Source organism: Megalobrama amblycephala, linkage group LG14 (assembly GCF_018812025.1).
Source record: "Megalobrama amblycephala isolate DHTTF-2021 linkage group LG14, ASM1881202v1, whole genome shotgun sequence".
In the NCBI taxonomy this organism is placed as follows: domain Eukaryota; kingdom Metazoa; phylum Chordata; class Actinopteri; order Cypriniformes; family Xenocyprididae; genus Megalobrama; species Megalobrama amblycephala.
The window spans coordinates 5,382,813-5,401,320 of NC_063057.1; the positions used below are offsets into that span (position 1 = coordinate 5,382,813).

Sequence of the window (18,508 nt, forward strand, 5' to 3'; positions counted from 1 at the left end):
ATAAGAGGAAAAGGAAATGAAGAAAAAATTATAGGGAGCAGGAAAAGGAAATAGGAAAAAAGATAAAAAAAAATGGAAAAGGAAATGGGCAAGACAAAAAATAAGAACAAAAAGGGAAAAAGAAAATGTAATGAGAAGAAAACATGAAGGGAAAAAGGAATAGAGAAACAAAGAATGGAGAAAGAGGGAGAAGAAAAATGGAAGTGGGAATAAGGAAAATGTAAAAATGTAAAGGAAACATGAGAAAAAGGAAAGAATGAAAGGAAACAAGAAGCAGAAAACAAAAAGGGAAAGGGAAAAAAAAATATTTAAAAAGTTGGAAGAGCCAAAGAAACAGGACAATGGAGAATAGAAAAAAGAAAAAAAAAAAAGTCATCAGAAAAAAAGGAAAAAGATAAAATGGAGAATAGAAATGCAAATGTTTAAAAAAAAAAAAAAAAAAAAAAAAAACGGAAAAAGGAAAGGAAAGGAGAAGAGAAAAATGAAATAAATCAGGAAATGAAAAGGGATAAGAAAAGAAAACCAAAGAAACAGGACAATGGAGAATAGGAAACAGGAAGAAAATCAAAAAGGGAAAAGGAAATAGATAAAAAGGAGAAGAGAAAGGAAAATGTAAATGAAACAGGAAAGAAAATGAAAAAAGGAAAGGAAAGGAAAGGAAAGAAGAAAAATTAAAGAAATCAAGAAATGAAAAGGGAAAGGAAAAAAGATTAAAAAGAAGAAAATGTAAAAGAAATGGGAAAGAAAACAGGAAACGGAAAAGGAAAAAAAAGGACAGAGAAAAGAGAAAAGTGTAAAGGAAAGAGGAAAACAACAATGAGTTATAAGATACATTGTGTTCATCCTTCTATGAAAACATATTTTTAAATGTACAGTGTTTGGTGTTCTTTCTCACCCTGCAGGCCCTGCTTTCCCATGTCCCTGTGTTTCTCCTTGTTGCGGGGTCTCAGGTGGCACTTGGCATCTTTGATCTTAAACCGTGCTTTCTGCTTCACAGGCTGGGCCAGCATCTCTGATGGATAGGAAATCGGCAAAGTCTCACTTTCACTTGCGCAGTTTGGATAATAATCATGGAAAACAACAAAATATGAGGCCTTTTTGAAATCCAACATTCAAGCACACTAAATCTGTCCTGTGGGCTGAGCGGCCCTTTCCAAAGTATTAAAAATGTGAGTATCTAGTTTAGCACAACAAGTTCAAAGTCAGTGAGGGAATGAAGGGAGACGAAGGGTCAGGAGTTGAAGTGAGAACACACTGCGGTTGAGGACTTCAGCTGGTCTTCTAAAACCATATCGAGCGTGTGGCGGTTTTGGACCCGGCAGCAGGGAGTTTGGTAGTGAACCTTTCAGCAGTATTTTTTTTTTTTCAGAATGTGTGAATCGAGCAAACCGTCTGTTTACTCGTTCTCCCCGGGCCCCGTGTGTAGAGGCCCTCAGGAGCCACTGTGGTAGAATCCCGTCTGTGTATTTCAAATCTGTCAGCATGTAGATGTGCAGCCAGCACAGAGTCATTTACTCAGGTTCACAGCATTCCTATGTACGCCGTCCAAAACGAAGCGGCGTGTGAATGCGAGAGTATTTCTAAGCAGTCTGTCTGTCTGTCTGAGTCTTGCTTAGCTGTCCAAAATCTACACAACGAACCACATGGGGAATGTCGAATTCTGAGAGCCGGGAAAGAGAGAGTATACTGGGGATAATAGTAGTGTGTTTGTGATCTCAGCAGGGTTGAATGATAGGACCTCTCCTAATTCTCCTCACAGATCTCTGTATCTGAGCCCTTTCAGTGATCCAGAGTCTGTCATGCAATGTAATGGAGTGGAACACGTCAAGCTACATGACTCGTTTACAGTTGTCCTGTCTGATCTCTGCTGAAGGGGCCAAAAAAAGCCAGAGAGGAATTGTGGGACAAGGCAATGACATGTGAACATCTGCGTCCTTGCACTGAGCCAACCGAAAGAAGAAGTAGGATATACTAGACTCATGGTGCAAGGTAAGGGAAGGAATTAAAGGAAAGGAAACAGGAAAAAGGAGAAGACAGAATAGAAAGAGAAAAGGGAAAAGAAACAGCAAATTTGAGAGGAGAGGAAAGGAAAGGAAAGGAAAGGAAAGGAAAGGAAAGGAAAGGAAAGGAAAGGAAAGGAAAGGAAAGGAAAGGAAAGGAAAGGAAAGGAAAGGAAAGGAAAGAAGAGAGAAGACAGCAAGGCGAGGAAAGGAAAGGAAAGGAAAGGAAAGGAAAGGAAAGGAAAGGAAAGGAAAGGAAAGGAAAGGAAAGGAAAGGAAAGGAAAGGAAAGGAAAGGAAACAAGAAAAAAATGAGAAGAGTGTAAGGAAAGGAAAGGAAAGGAAAGGAAAGGAAAGGAAAGGAAAGGAAAGGAAAGAAAAAAGAAGACAGCAAGGCGAGGAAAGGAAAAAAGAGAGAAGACAGCAAGGAAAGGAAAGGAAAGGAAAGGAAAAAAGATAGAAGAGAGAAAGGAAAGGAACGAAAAGGAAAGGAAAGGAAACAAGAAAAAAATGAGAAGAGGGAAAGGAAAGGAAAGGAAAGGAAAGGAAAGGAAAGGAAAGGAAAGGAAAGGAAAGGAAAGGAAAGGAAACAAAAAGAGAGAAGAGGGCAAAGAAAGGAAAGGAAAGGAAAGGAAAGGAAAGGAAAGGAAAGGAAAGGAAAGGAAAGGAAAGAAGAGAGAAGACAGCAAGGCGAGGAAAGGAAAGGAAAGGAAAGGAAAGGAAAGGAAAGGAAAGGAAAGGAAAGGAAAGGAAAGGAAAGGAAAGGAAAGGAAAGGAAAGGAAACAAGAAAAAAAATGAGAAGAGTGTAAGGAAAGGAAAGGAAACAAGAAAAAATGAGAAGAGAGAAAGGAAAGGAAAGGAAAGGAAAGGAAAGGAAAGGAAAGGAAAGGAAAGGAAAGGAAAGGAAAGGAAAGGAAAGGAAAGGAAAGGAAAGGAAAGAAAAAAGAAGACAGCAAGGCGAGGAAAGGAAAAAAGAGAGAAGACAGCGAGGAAAGGAAAGTAAAGGAAAGGAAAAAAGATAGAAGAGAGAAAGGAAAGGAACGAAAAGGAAAGGAAAGGAAACAAGAAAAAAATGAGAAGAGAGCAAGGAAAGGAAACAAGAAAAAAATGAGAAGAGAGCAAGGAAAGGAAACAAGAAAAAAATGAGAAGAGGGAAAGGAAAGGAAAGGAAAGGAAAGGAAAGGAAAGGAAAGGAAAGGAAAGGAAAGGAAAGGAAAGGAAAAAGAGAGAAGAGAGCAAGGCAAGGCAAGGAAAGGCAAGGAAAGGAAAGGAAAGGAAAGGAAAGGAAAGGAAAGGAAAGGAAAGGAAAGGAAAGGAAAGGAAAGGAAAGGAAAGGAAAGGAAAGGAAATAAGAAAAAATGAGAAGAGAGCAAGGAAAGGAAAGGAAAGGAAAGGAAAGGAAAGGAAAGGAAAGGAAAGGAAAGGAAAGGAAAAAGAGAGAAGCGAGCAAGGAAAGGAAAGGAAAGGAAAGGAAAGGAAAAAGTAGAAACAGGAAAAAACAAGAGAAACGGGAGAGAAAAAACAAGGAAAGGACAAATTTAAATAAAAACAGAAAGGAAACAGAAAAAATTGCAAAGGAAACATGGAAAGAGAGAAGAGACAGAAAGGAAAGAGAAGATAAAAAGTAAAGGCAAGGGAAAAACAGAAAAGGGGGAATAGAACAAGAGAAGTGAAGGAAACAGGAAAAGGTAAGTGTTCAGTCTAATGAATGTTTGTGTGAACTGAGAGATGTAGTACATACTAGATTTATGCACTAGATTTTGCAGTGCATACTTGTTTTTTGTTCTGCATACTATATTTTACAGTTCATGTTAGCTGTTTTAATGCATACTAGAGACTACTATTTTTGTAGTGCATACTTGACTGTAGTACATGTTTTATGAGAGAATATGGCCCTTGTCTCAGAGCTGTGCAGATAAACCATAGTTCAGCTGATCAGAGAAAAGATAAATTACCTGTGCAGGTTTGCAGGGAGCTACTGCTGGATGTAGTGCCGTTCCTCTTCAGTGGAACTTTACCTGGCTGGACAGGCACCCCACAGCTCAGAGTGTAACTGTTCTCAGAGTCTAAATTACACACACACACATTGAAAAAGCTTTTAAACAGATGTTCCAGGTGCTGCATGCACCTGAGTATTGTTTTGTAGTGCGTGTGTATGATGTATGTGTGTGTGTGTGTGAGTGGAGAGGGTTGGCTGTCAGGATGACAGACTACTGGGAAGTTGCCTAGAGAGTCATTGGCCTGACTTCGGCCTTGCCACAAATCGTCCAATGGCAGGCTGAGTATTTCTGTTGGCGTGAGGCTACAGACCCGGGGTGAACAGGATTAAAAGAGGTTTTATACAGCTTTGGTGCTCACTGTGTGAACCCAAGGAGACCATTAACACACACATACAGAGAATCCAAGAGTCATAAACACACACACACTGCTAGGACACATTTCTGATTAGTGCGTACTTATTATTACAGTGCATACTAGATTTTATAGTGCATATTAGATTTTATAATGCGTACTTCTTTCTGTAGTACATCTGCTGCATTGGAAAACTCTTCTTTTTTGAGCATATAATTCACTATATTTAATATTTATAATGCACACTACTTTCTGTAGTACATGCACTGCCAATTTTGTCTGGTTTTCTACTTAAAAAAAGTCAACAACCTTTAAAAAAAACTTCTTTTTGTTTCCTATTTTAAGCGTAAAACTCACTATATATTAGTAGATTTATGCTTCAAACAAGCAAGATAAATATTCTCTGAAAATATTTTAAGGATGTTTAGATATTTTGAATATTGTTTTTATAGTGCAAAGTGCAAACTAGACTGTAATGATTGTAGTGAGTGAGAATCGGCCCTTGTGTAAGAGCTGTGCGAATGGACCACAGTTTAGTGAATCAGGACTTGTCTGAAAAATACTTACACTGGGTGTTAATATGTTTACGCACATTCCTCTAAGCTGATGGTCCTTGCATAAAATTTGTCAGAGACAAGTTTTGGGCGTCTAACACCTTAATACTTTTACCAAAGCAGTCCAAAGAGATGATAGATGTACTTATGAAATATCGTTGCAACATTCTTTTCAAGTCACTTTCTCACAGAATGTCAAAAATCACATTCACATGATTCCTCTGATCAGGCCAAATGTACATATCTTGCCCTTTATGGTTTGTTTGGTCATCTAATATTTATAGTTATTACAATTCTAGCATGTTCAACATCTTTACAACAGTTTTAATAGGACTCTGAGTTGTTGCAAGCTTAATTCTCACGCCCTTCCTCATTTCTGGCCAGTTTTTCCCCTTCATTATCAACCTTCTTGATTTGCTTTAAACATCTATCATGGCAGGATCTGAAGCCAAGCTTGGCTAAATGGCACATGATGAACCAGGCATGCAAATTATGTGATGTAAGATATGAACCACTAGAGGGCAGCAGAGGGCAAAGACTGTTTGCTCCAATAACCATAAATAGAGTGCTGCTTGATCTAAATAAATCTTTTCCTTTCAGATGTATAAGAAAATTAACAGATTTACAATTTATAATGTGCATCACCGAAGTTAAACAAATCAAACTGCACTGAATGTATCTGAACTATGCAGAATAACATGGTGTTCCACAGAAATCCCCAAAAGTAAGGTAACTAACCTGCCAGGAAAAGGGCGTTTGATGGACAGGACAGCGAACACACCTCCCCTCCGCCTGTCTTGGTGCAGCTGAGCTGAGCGCGAGGTGCCGGCTTCCCATTCGGAGGGCATTTTACCGCCTCTGAGGGACAAATGAGGTATGGTTACCATGGAAATGACTAACATTATGGGATATTTTGGGACGGGGAATGAAAAGAAGACTTACCGACACAGTCTTTCTTGTTCCAGTGGAGCTTTTGTCCAGGAGGACACACGCACTCGTAACTGCCCGGTGTGTTCACACAGCCATATTCACAGCTCCCATTATTGATGCTGCACTCGTCAATATCTGTTATGCACAGATGTCAGTTTGTCCATCAAAATGTGGATTTTTTTTTAACCACTGGCTGGTATTGAGATTGTGAACTCACCGCCACAGTGTGTGAGGCCATAGAGACTGTAACCTTTGTGACACACACACTCAAAGCTTCCCGAGTAGTTAATGCAGATGTGGTCACATGTTCTCTCAAAGGAACACTCGTCAATATCTGCAGAGGACAAAAACACACATTTACACACACGACACCATCAAATCAAATCACTTGTGTTTACTCATTTCCTGGCTTGCAGTAATAATCACCCCACAATAGAATTTCACCAGGATCCTTGGATACTCATCATGAGTATCCTAAAAGACAAAAAACAGCCCACTCTTTGCTCTTTTGACTCATTTTTGGTTACGTTTTTCAAAGCCACAATTGCAACCAGTGTAATTAGTGGTATTTATCCTAGCAGTTAACAGGTTTAAAGGTTTGTAGTATGTTTGTTAAAATCCCAAACCGTAAAAGCACATGTTGTGTTACAGACATAAGTGATACCTCAAATCATTCATCATGTTGAGGAGACTTCTGCTATTACTTTTCAAAGAGATTAGACTTTTATTATCTAAAAATAGGTGACAGAGATACCACAAAGAGAGATCCATGTCATATGTACACTCTAAAAAATGCTGGGTTAAAAACAACCCAAGATGGGTTAAATATGGCAAACCCAGAGGTTGGGTTAAATGTTTGACCAACCTGCTATATACCAACTATTGATTAAAAATTACTATATAGCTGGCTTAAAATGAACCAAAATTAGGTTGGAAATTAAAAATCAGACACATAATTACTAGAGGCATCAGTAATATTTAAAAGTGAACATTCATAAGCAATTTAATAAATGTTTATTAATTAATTATTATTTATTAAACTTATTAATAAATGTTAATTTCCAACCTATTGTAGGTTCATTTTAAGCAATCAATATAGTAATTTTTAAACAATAGTTGAGTTAAATAAAACTACACAGCAGGTTGGGTCAAACATTTAACCCAACCGTTGGGTCAAAATAACCCAATTGCTGGGTTTGCCCATTTTTAACCCAAATTGGGTTATTTTTAACCCAGCATTTTTTAGAGTCTAGAGACCAGACTATGGTGACCATACTTGGTGGACTCTTTAGACTTACACCACAAAGTAATCTAGAACACCATAGCAACACCCTGGCAACCACCCAGAACACCATAGCAGCCACATACTGTAGTATCTACCTAAAACACATTAGAAACCACCCTGACACTATAGTAACATCCCAGCAATCACCAAGAACAAACTAACAAGCTACATAGCAACTACCCTAGACACCCTAGAAACCACCTAGCAACCACCTACCACCAGCTACATAGCAACTACTCTAAACACCCTAGAAACCACCCTGAAGAGTTAAGCAACCACCTAGAAATGTCTTAATAACAACCATCTAGAACACCCTAGCAAGCTGCATAGAAGTACCTTGAACACTATGGTTGTTAATATTTCGGTACCAAGTCAGTACTGAAATATTAAAAATGTGACAATACCAACATTTCCCCCTAGCATCTTGAGCACTCAGTGAAGCGTATCACAGATGTCTATTTATTACACGTTTTTGAAGCGTTGATCATTGTAGCCAATCACAGACATATCTGCTGAGTGCGTGAACACAATGGCCAATCAGAGGTGTTTAAGGGTGCGTTCACACTTGTAGTTTGGTTCGTTTGGTTTATTTGGTCCGGACCAAAGAAGAAAAAAAAACAACATTTAGGCTAGTCTTGGTCCGATTAGCGTTCAGATTGGCAATTTTATCACCGAACCAAAAGATACCGAACCTTAAGGCATAGGGATACATTCAAAACGTGATTGGTCGGATTTTATGAAGTATTGCCTATTTTGAGACGGAAGTTACCGAACATCCAAAACGATGCTGTTTTCTGAGGTAAATGCGCTCGTTGTGTGTGCGTAGCGGTGCATAGCCTGCATGTGATGGTATTTTGGCCAGCTGGAAACTTTTGAAGAGCTTATAAAATGTGTAAAGTAGTCAAAACAGCGGCGGGAATCCATCCGTCGCACACAAATGATCTGCTGCGTGGAGACGCGCGTCTGATGCCTGCGATGTGCAAACTCGCGACTATGACGAGAAAAACCGACATGCGTGAGGATTCTGTCCTTTTAGGGTCTCTTCTTCCTGTTTTTGGTTCGTTTACATGTCTTTGGTCCGTGTTGCGTTCATATATCATTCGAACCACACCAGAGTTCGTTTGGAACCCATCTTTTCAGCGGTCTCGGTCCGCTTGTTTGGTGCGCACCAGGGTTCGGATAGCAGCGTTCACATATGTTCAAATGAATCGCACTAACCGAGCAATCGCACCAGGGTTCGTTTTAATCAAACCAAACATGACAAGTGTGAACGCACCCTAAGAGTCCGCTCAACTGAGCTCAAAATGCTTACATTTTTAAAATTTCAGTACTGAAGTCCTACTTTGGTCTTTTAGAAACCACCTAGCAACCACCCATAACGCCATAGTAACCATCTAGCAAGGCCCTAGCAACCACTCATCATGGCAGTCAAAATATGCTTAAGTTAATATTATTGTTACACCCACTCTGCCACACCCATAGCCTAGACTGGCAACGATTTTTCTCCTGATAGATTTTCTGGCAAAGTAAATAATTAAAAACTAAAGATGTACCTATATAAACATAGCGTGTATACAAAGAGACAAGAATGACAGAAAGACTGATAGATCATCTTAGCACAGCTGGCACATTGCGCTTCACCAACACACCCCTCAATAAAAACACACACTTATCCACCCCACATACTGATTAGCCAGGAATAGGGTGGTGTGGTGTTTTTGGTTTAGCTTAATAAAATAATTTCTGTTTGTACTCCCACTCGTGCTCTGACATGCTTGTAGGAATCCACCACCGTTCACCTCCAGTAAACTCAACTAAACACACACACCTCATACGACGCAGAATGCTTGCCAGCATCCCGACTAAACAACAGCCTGTGCATGATGTGCTTTTGATGAAGAGGTGTGGAGCTTCTCTATCCACATTCCACGTATCAATGGCTTTAAAATAGTTCAGCCCCAAAATTTGTGGGGTCTTCCAGAATCTTCTAGCTCTTTTTTCATACAAAAACAGCAGACGGTGAGGGGTGAGTGTCAAGCTTCGAAACTGGAAAAAGCACCAAAACAAAAAGTACATACTTCAACAATATTTCAAGTCGGGCACGCTAACAAGGACGCTAAAGACCACAGTCTCTAGCGTCAGTCGCTAGTGCGAATTTATAAAAACGACCCTTTCAAAAGTTGTTTTACTGTTCTACTGTGTCTGGTTGTCTGGATGATCTACGACTGTTTTTTTTTGTTGTTGTTTTGTGATGGTTGTCCATGAGTCGCTTGTTTGTCCTGAGCAGTTAAACTGCCCAATAAAAATCCTCCAAAATTCTTCAGACTTCCAGCATCTTTTGCATATTTGAACCCTTTCCAGCAGTGTGCTTTTGAGATCCATCTTTTTACACTGAGGACAACTGAGGGACTCAAACACAACTATTAAAAAAGGTTCAAACATTCACTGATGCTCCAGAAGGAAACATGATGCATTAAGAGTCAGGGTTAAGATGTCCAATTTTTTCTTATTTTGTTTAAATATCTTTTTTTTTTTCATTTAGCACTGCCCTTTGGAAGCAACAGAAGATACTTAAATGTCTGCCAGAAGACAAAATAAGTACACTATTCCTTGATCTTCAAATTCAAAAGGTTATCACCCCACGGGTCTTAATGCATCGTGTCATGTGTACGGAAGAGGATTAGGGCCAAGCAATAATAAAAAAATAAAACCATCTCTAGATTAAAGTTGTTAAATTTCGAGAAAAAAATCGAAATAAAATGTTGAGAATAAACTCATTAAATTGCGAGAAAAAACTCGTTAAATTTCAAGAAAAAAGTCGAAATAAAATGTTGAGAATAAAGTCATTAAATTATGAGAAAAAAGTCATTAAATTACGAGAACAAATTAATTAAATTATGAGAAAAAAGTCGTTAAATTACGAGAATAAACTCGTTAAATTACGAGAAAAAAAATCGTTAAATTTCGAGAAAAAAGCTGAGATAAAATGTTGAGAATAAAGTCATTAAATTACGAGAAAAAAGTCGTTAAATTACGAGAACAAATTCGTTAAATTACGAGAATAAATTCGTTAATTTAATGAGTTTATTCTCAACATTTTATCTCGACTTTTTTCTCGAAATTTAACGACATTTTTCTTATAATTTAACAAATTTGTTCTCGTAATTTAACGACTTTTTTCTCGTAATTTAATGACTTTATTCTCAACATTTTATCTCAACTTTTTTCTCGAAATTTAACGAGTTTTTTTCTCGCAATTTAACGAGTTTATTCTCAACATTTTATCTAGACTTTTTTCTCGAAATTTAACGAGTTTTTTCTCGAAATTTAACAACTTTAATCTCGAGATGGTTTTTACTTTTTTTATTATTGCTTGGCCCTAATCCTCTTCCGTACATGTGTGACCGTACCAACGTACATCTAAAATGTTCATTTGTACATCCACCCAGAAAGCAACAATATGTAGTGTGAAAGGTGACTCACCCTGACAGGTGCGCTCATTAGTCAGGAGTTTGTGTCCTTTCTGACAGCTGCACTCAAAACTGCCCACCGTGTTCCGGCAGAAATGATCACAACCTCCATTATTCTCCAAACATTCATCAATGTCTGTAGGGAAGAGAGAGAGATGATGATGATAAAGGTGAAAAACACTGATATGGGGGTGTAAAACCAGTACAACTATTCACATAAACAGCTTTTTGGATATATAAACAGTTTTCCTAAACAGGCAGCCACATACACAGCTCCACAACATCATCTTAAATATATCAGCCAACCCTGGCACGCTATCCACAAACCCAATAAAAGCTAATCCCGTCAACAAATGTGTAGGAAACTGTGTATGTGTGGAGTTTGGGGTTTCCTCTGCAGTTATTTCAGTAGCTGTAGCAAACACACATTGGCTCAGGTTTGCACTAATATTAACTGAACTGAGGTGGGACAGAAAGTTTCCACTAAGCTTAAGACCACAGATACACATGCTAACTGAACACAGGGCAGCTAACGATGCTTTTGGGAAACGCACCCCAGATTAATAAATCACATTCTAAATTTCAGACTTTTGGATTCCACTGTATGAAATAGTTGGAAAGATCCAATTCTAAATGTTCTAAACATTTTGAATGAATTTAATTCTAAAGCTAGAGTGAGAAATAGGCTTTATGAGGCCTAAACAGCATTTAATTGATTTGATGAAAAACAGTTCAGATGTTGGCAGCATCAGAAGACTTATCCCGGCCGATAAAAGCAAGTATATGAGCTTGTGCTGTAAGGTCAGTCGGTCTACACAACCTAAAGGAAATGCTTAATCATCTCTGACAGTTTATTTCCTGTCTACCTGTCAGATATGTGTTCGGGTCAAGATGTTCTACAGTACCTAAAAGATGCTGTGGTGTATGCAGCTTGATAACCAATATAACATAATGCTGATTCATTAACAGAATAATAACAAATTATAGTGCAAATGACATAATGGAATGTTTAACAGTGATTTAGCATTCACACTTCCCTAAAACTCACTCTCACACACATGCACTTTATTCCAGTGGCTCCTTAGCGCAGGCAGGGGGCTAATGATATTCCACATAATGGAGTTTAATGGGACTAAATAAGCTTTGAGTTTAAGCAAACATTGGACATTTTTCACATCTGTAAATGATAAACAACTGCAGGGGCGAAGACTGAGAGGCTGAGAGGATTCATCGACATCGATTTTCGATCGGATAGGAGGAGAGCAAACACTCACACGGCAGTCAGAAACGTGCTTATAAAACAAGTGCTACGCTAACTTGATCTGATTAGAAAGAAAGAAAGCAAGCTTGCAAGAAGAATGTGGAATCCCTATGCGAACGTCTGTACTCAGGGATGTGTGTAGCCTTACCAAATATTTAGAGAAAAAAGCAATTAAAATTAATACATTTGTGGAAACATGAACCTCTACAAATAAGTCAGGACAGAGTTTTCAACAAAAGGAGCGTTTTTGCAGATCGTTTTCAGGCTGCTCACCTCAGGCTAGCTAATCTCTGAGAAATGCGCCGTTGAGCGCGCCAGTGTATTTTTTGGAGATTTAAATGGCCTGTTTTATTTGCTTTGTTCATAAAGGGATTTTGCCATGTAATAACACAGGCGCTGCTTGTCCAGAGCCGCCAGGAAAAACCAGCATGATTTCGCCCCCGACACTAAAACTCTTCGGAGCGCGCGGGGGTCCGTCGGGGCCGGTGTCATCCGAGGTGATGCCGCCTTGGCTGCAATTGTGTGGATTTCTGGGCTCTGTGTGTATTAATACAAATAGAGCTCAGTGTCCCGATTAGAGAGAGAGAGAGAGAAATGGAGAACTGATGGAGAAAACAGGCCTGCTGTATGACCCTTATCTAAGTCTTTTCACAGTGCTGATTGGTGAATATGAGGACAGGTGAGCCTGCTGAAAAGACCTTAGAACATCATAAGATTGCATAAACGTAGCCACTAGTTAACACTGTGTCTGATCAAACAGTCTGATCAGCTATCAATTAGTTAGGGCAAATCAGTCTTAAATTAGACCATTTTCCCTTTCTATGTAACTGATTTAAAAAGATTATGGGCATCTAGTTAATTTGCTTCTAAGTGCCTCAAACAAATCTTTTAATGACCTGTTTACACCAGTCGATTGGGTCAAAAGGGGGTGAAGCTAAATACAGGTATAAAACGCATTGAGCGCGTCCACTTTTGACCATGTCCAGAGGTAGTTGAAAACGCATTTGACCAGATTGCTTTCGTAGTGTTTCGTAATGTCTTCGAACAGCGCAAAAGACTGCCTATTCTCCTCCTGCTGAGTTAATGCGTAAACATTTTGGCAAGCGTGCTAGCCAGACAGGATTTAAATTTTGTCGGCTGAAGACCCAAATTTGGTTTGAAGACGAAAAACGTACCGACACAATTTTCTCTCACCATTCCTGATTTCTAACACTCACAGCGTTCGACTGGTCTTGCAGCTGTCAGAGCAGAAATGAAAGTGGATGCTCTCCGTATGTTTTTCCGTCATCTCCGGTTGCATTCATATGTAAATTGCGCAAGCTTATTTTATCCATTAGATCGAAAGATCTGGAGAAAAACATACATTTACCTACCTATAGACCCTCCCCTTGAAGAAATCAGGACAGAAGTGATCAAAAGGATTAAAGGGTTAGTTCACCCAAAAATTAAAATAATGTCATTTATTACTCACCCTCATGCCGTTCCACACCCGTAAAACCTTCGTTCATCTTCAGAACACAAATTAAGATTTTTTTTATTAAATCCGATGGCTCAGTGAGGCCTGCATATGGAGCAATGACATTTCCTTTCTCAAGATCCATAAAGTTACTAAAAACATATTTAAATCAGTTCATGTGAGTTCAGTGGTTCTATCTTAATATTATAAAGCGATGAGAATATTTTTTGTGTGCCAAAAAACCCAAAAGCGACTTTTTAACAATATCTAGTGATGGCCGATTTCATAACACTGCTTCAGAGCGTTATGAATCTTTTGAGTTGAATCAGTGATTCGGATCGCGTGTCAAACCGCCAAACTGCTGAAATCACGTGACTTTGGAGCTCCGATCCACTGATTTGATTCGTAAAGCTCCGAAGCTTCATGAAGCAGTGTTTTGAAATCGGCCATCACTAGATATTGTTAAAAAGTCGTTATTTTGTTTTTTTGGCGGACAAAAGTATTCTCGTCGCTTTATAATATTAAAGTAGAACCACTGTACTCACATGAACTGATTTAAATATGTTTTAGTACATTAATGGATCTTGAATGAGGAAGTACCATTGCTGTCTATGCAGGCCTCACTGAGCCATCGGATTTAATCAAAAATATCTTAATTTGTGTTCTGAAGATGAACGAAGGTCTTACAGGTGTGGAACGACATGAGGGTGAGTAATAAATGACATTATTTTCATTTTTGGGTGAACTAACCCTTTAAAGGCACAATTTGTAAATTTTCACCACTAGAGGTCGCTTATTCAAAACAAAGGAGTAGCTTGATGACGCCTTGATTTCGCGGAATCATGGGAGGTGATGTCTTCACGTCTACAGCCGGTGGAAAAGAATCCGATGGGACTCGGGCAGAAATCATGATCATGGATGAGATTATTAATGATATTGAAGTATGAAGCAGAGCAGGACGAGGCCGCTTATGAGAAACGAGTGTGACACACTCTCGAGAGCAGCGGAACTTTTATTATGCCGCAGACGAGCGCTTCCACTTCTTCCGGTCATGTGTTTGGGGGTAAAGCAGTGCTCTTTTATCATATTAGATGCATTTGTGTGTTGAAAGTTGTTATAATGATACTCTGAGCGTTCGCTCGGCGGCTGCTATGAGACACTTGTTGCACACTGCAGTAAGCTAGACTGATATAGGCATGGTAAAACATGGTACTCCAGGTAAATCAAGAAAAGTTTTAAACAATAAGACTTACTGTGTTGAGCTATATAACAATGATTAGTTTTATGTCGATGAATGTATCCAGTTGCGCACCTGTCTAATAAAACACATAGTATATTAAAGCGTCTTTGGTGTTTCCATGGTTTCTACAAAATATAACCAGAAATCGAGGGTAACGCGGGTATGATGTCATTGATAGGCGACGCACAGACATGGTCCGTGTCCTGGTTAAAATTGCTTATTTCTCTGGATTTAAACATTCTTGGAAACATTTGGGAAATTTCAAGAACACAAGTCAACAAAATATATAACATTGTTCTAGTGTTTTTTTGGATATTTTAATCCAATAATCTTACATATTGTGCCTTTAAAACGGGACTGTCCTCCAAAAAAAAAAAAAAAAACACCCTATAGGTCGTTTTTTAAGCACCTTATTATGACCTATATTTACGTTTTAAAGTAATGCGCCTTCTAGCTGGTGTAAAAATAATGACAGTGTTGCGATACATCTGACGTCATGAAATGACGTTACCAATCAAAATGCGTGTTCATTTAAATGCAATGTGTGGACTTTTTACATCATTTGTCCTTTTTCCATTTAGCAAAACTAATTTTTTTATTAACGACTACACCCAACCCACCTCTAAACCTACCCTTAGTGATTTATAGTGCATATACACTTTATGAGCACACGTGTTCCCTGGGATCGAACTTAAGATCACATGATCGCATATTGCTATATATTGCAATACTCCGCCAACTGAGCTACGCGAAACCCGAAATATGACGCCGATAAAAGGAAACAATGCATTAAAATGAACGTGTCCTGTTGTCGATAGGGGCGCAACTTTAGCAAATGCTTATGGGTTGTATTTCAGGGAAGTGACAAACGGCCTATATGGGCGTATTGGTTGGAGAACATGTTTAAAACACCAGGCAAAAATGGGAATGTGTCTCCCTCGTCTACTTGTGATCTGTGATCGACCAAAACCAATCTTAATAAACACAGGGCCTTAAATTCTACTTTAAATTCTACTTACCTGGAAAACTTTCCTAATTTCCTAATCCTATTAATGTACATAAAATAAAATTCTTAATTATTTATAAGTTTATATTTTCTAATTATTATATATATATATATATATATATATATATATTAGAGTATTAATAATATTCATTATTATTATTCTTTTTATTTTTGTTCTTCTTATTATAGTATTATTATTATATGTAATAATACTATATAGTGTGTTCATAAATTCAAATTTTAATTAATTAATTCCACACTGATTCAAATCAGTATACATTAGTCCAAAGCAAAAAACAAACAAATAAACAAAAACAAAAACAAAAAAAGAAATAATACAATTCATTCCACATCTGAAACAAGTTAAAGACAGACCAGCATGGTTATTGCTAGTCCATAGTCTATGCTAGCACTAGAACAGCAGTAACCAGCCTGGATGACAAATGCCAAACTCTCCTTTCAAGCTATTTCAGTCCCAAACACACAAGTATGCAGGCCAGCGGAGACGTGCCTGGGGTACCATCAGCCGGACTGAGGAAACATACACACACACAGACACAGATATGAGCACACAAGACAAACTGTTCGTTCCCATAATTCATTTCCCCCAATGACACTGTACACACACACCTTCTAATCAAACATCTGGAAACTGTTCGCAGTCATTTCAATCACTCTCTCTATCCTCCCTCGCTCACTATCTTCCCGCATGCGATTGAGCGAGCGTCTGTCAGCGTGCTGGCCGGGCTCTCCTGTCTGTCATCACCGACGAAGGGCCTTTTATCAAATTCAGGCATTTAAACATGCCCTAAACAGTTTATATTGAAATGATTATGTTACAGAGGCAAGATGGGGCAGCTCCCTGCGAGACCACTCACTGAGGAGGGGAAAAAAATAGTGAGAGAAATAAAGTGAAGACGACAGCGGAAAAATAAGGAAAGGTCATTTGTAGACATTTACACACACCCACACACACTTATAACAGAGTGATCTCTATGTGATGCACTTTTTTGTTTAGTCTGTGGTATAAGCGCAAAGCCGCCTGGGTTATTACATAAGTGGCACTTGTGTCTCTTCTGTTGCGCGCAACATTTACATCCCAATTACATATGAGGGCTGAACAGCTATCATTATTGTGTTTTCATCTGTCCTTGCCTCTACAGACTTACAGACTTTAATCTAACCCATTTAGCAGCAGCTAAATAAAAGGCACAATATGTAATTTGTAGTAAGCTAGATCAATATTAGATATGGTAAAACATGGTACTCGCAGTAAATCAAGAAAACAAGATTTAAAGGTGCCATCAAATTGAAAATTGAATTTACCTTGGCATAGTTGAATAACAAGAGTTCAGTACATGGAAATGACATACAGTGAGTCTCAAACTCCATTGTTTCCTCCTTCTTATGTAAATCTCATTTGTTTAAAAGACCTCCGAAGAACAGGCGAATCTCAACATAACACAGACTGTTATGTAACAGTCGGGATCATTAAATATGTACGCCCCCAATATTTGCATATGCCAGCTCATGTTCAAGGCATTAGACAAGGGCAGCCAGTATTAACGTCTGGATCTGTGCACAGCTGAATCATCAGACTAGGTAAGCAAGCAAGAACAATAGCGAAAAATGGCAGATGGAGCAATAATAACTGACATGATCCATGATATCATGATATTTTTAGTGATATTTGTAAACTGTCTTTCTAAATGTTTCGTTAGCATGTTGCTAATGTACTGTTAAATGTGGTTAAAGTTACCATCGTTTATTACTGTATTCACGGAGACAAGAGCCGTCGCTATTTTCATTTTTAAACACTTGCAGTCTGTATAATTCATAAACACAACTTCATTCTTTATAAATCTCTCCAACAGTGTAGCATTAGCCGTTAGCCACAGAGCACTATCAAACTCAATCAGAATCAAATGTAAACATCCAAATAAATACCATACTTACGCGATTAGACATGTTGCATGACGAACACTTTGTAAAGATCCATTTCGAGGGTTATATTAGCTGTGTGAACTTTGTTTATGCAGTGATAGAGTCGAGAGCTCGGGAGGGGGCGGAGAGCGCGAGCAATTAAAGGGGCCGCGGCCTGAATCGGCGCATTTCTAATTATGCCTCAAAATAGGCAGTTAAAACAATTAATTAAAAAAAATCTATGGGGTATTTTGAGCTGAAACTTCACAGACACATTCAGGGGACACCTTAGACTTATATTACATCTTGTAAAAAAAACGTTCGATGGCACCTTTAAACAATAAGACTTACTGTGTTGAGCTATATAACATGATTAGTTTTATGTTGATGAATGTATCCAAACAGCTGCTCACCTGTCTAATAAAACACATAGTATATTAAAGCGTCTTTGGTGTTTCCGTGGTTTTTACAAAAACGGAAATCGAGGGTAACGCGGGTATGATGTCATTGATAGGCGATGCACGGACACAGTCCGTATCCTGGTTAAAATTGCTTATTTCTCTGGATTTAAACATTCTTGGAAACATTTGGGATAATGTAAGTACACAAGTCAACAAAATATATAACACTGTTCTAGTGGTGTTTGGATATTTCAATTCAAAAATCTTACATATTGTGCCTTTAAAGAAGTTAAAGAAGAAGTTAAAGGGATAGTTCACCCAAAAATGAAAATTCTGTCATCATTTAGTCACCCCTAAGTTGTTTCAAACCTGTATGAATTTCTTTCTTCTGAACTCAAAAGAAGATATTTTGAAGAATGTTGGGTAACCAAACAGTATAGCATAGTAATTTTTTTCTCTCTCCATACTATGGAAGTCAATGGGGTCCATCAACAGTTTGGTTGCTCATATTCTTCAAAATATCTTCTTTTCTCTTCAGCAGAAGAAGGAAATTCATACAGAATTTGGAACAACTTGAGGATGAGTAAATGATAGCAGAATTTTCATTTTCGGGGGAAATATACCTTTAAG

General features: G+C 38.3%; 1 protein-coding gene across 4 annotated transcripts in view; it reads right to left on the reverse strand.

The window, feature by feature from the left end:
* Positions 1-18,508, reverse strand: part of scube1 (signal peptide, CUB domain, EGF-like 1) — a 101,546-nt gene that overhangs the window by 7,298 nt on the left and 75,740 nt on the right. For all 4 annotated transcript variants that reach the window (XM_048157190.1, XM_048157192.1, XM_048157191.1 and 1 more), the window contains 6 exons: positions 10,605-10,727; positions 6,054-6,170; positions 5,849-5,971; positions 5,645-5,764; positions 3,956-4,066; positions 896-1,012 (listed from right to left, as the gene is read on the reverse strand). In XM_048157190.1, coding sequence (XP_048013147.1) covers positions 896-1,012; positions 3,956-4,066; positions 5,645-5,764; positions 5,849-5,971; positions 6,054-6,170; positions 10,605-10,727 — 711 coding nt within the window. The remainder of the gene's footprint in view (positions 1-895; positions 1,013-3,955; positions 4,067-5,644; positions 5,765-5,848; positions 5,972-6,053; positions 6,171-10,604; positions 10,728-18,508) is intronic.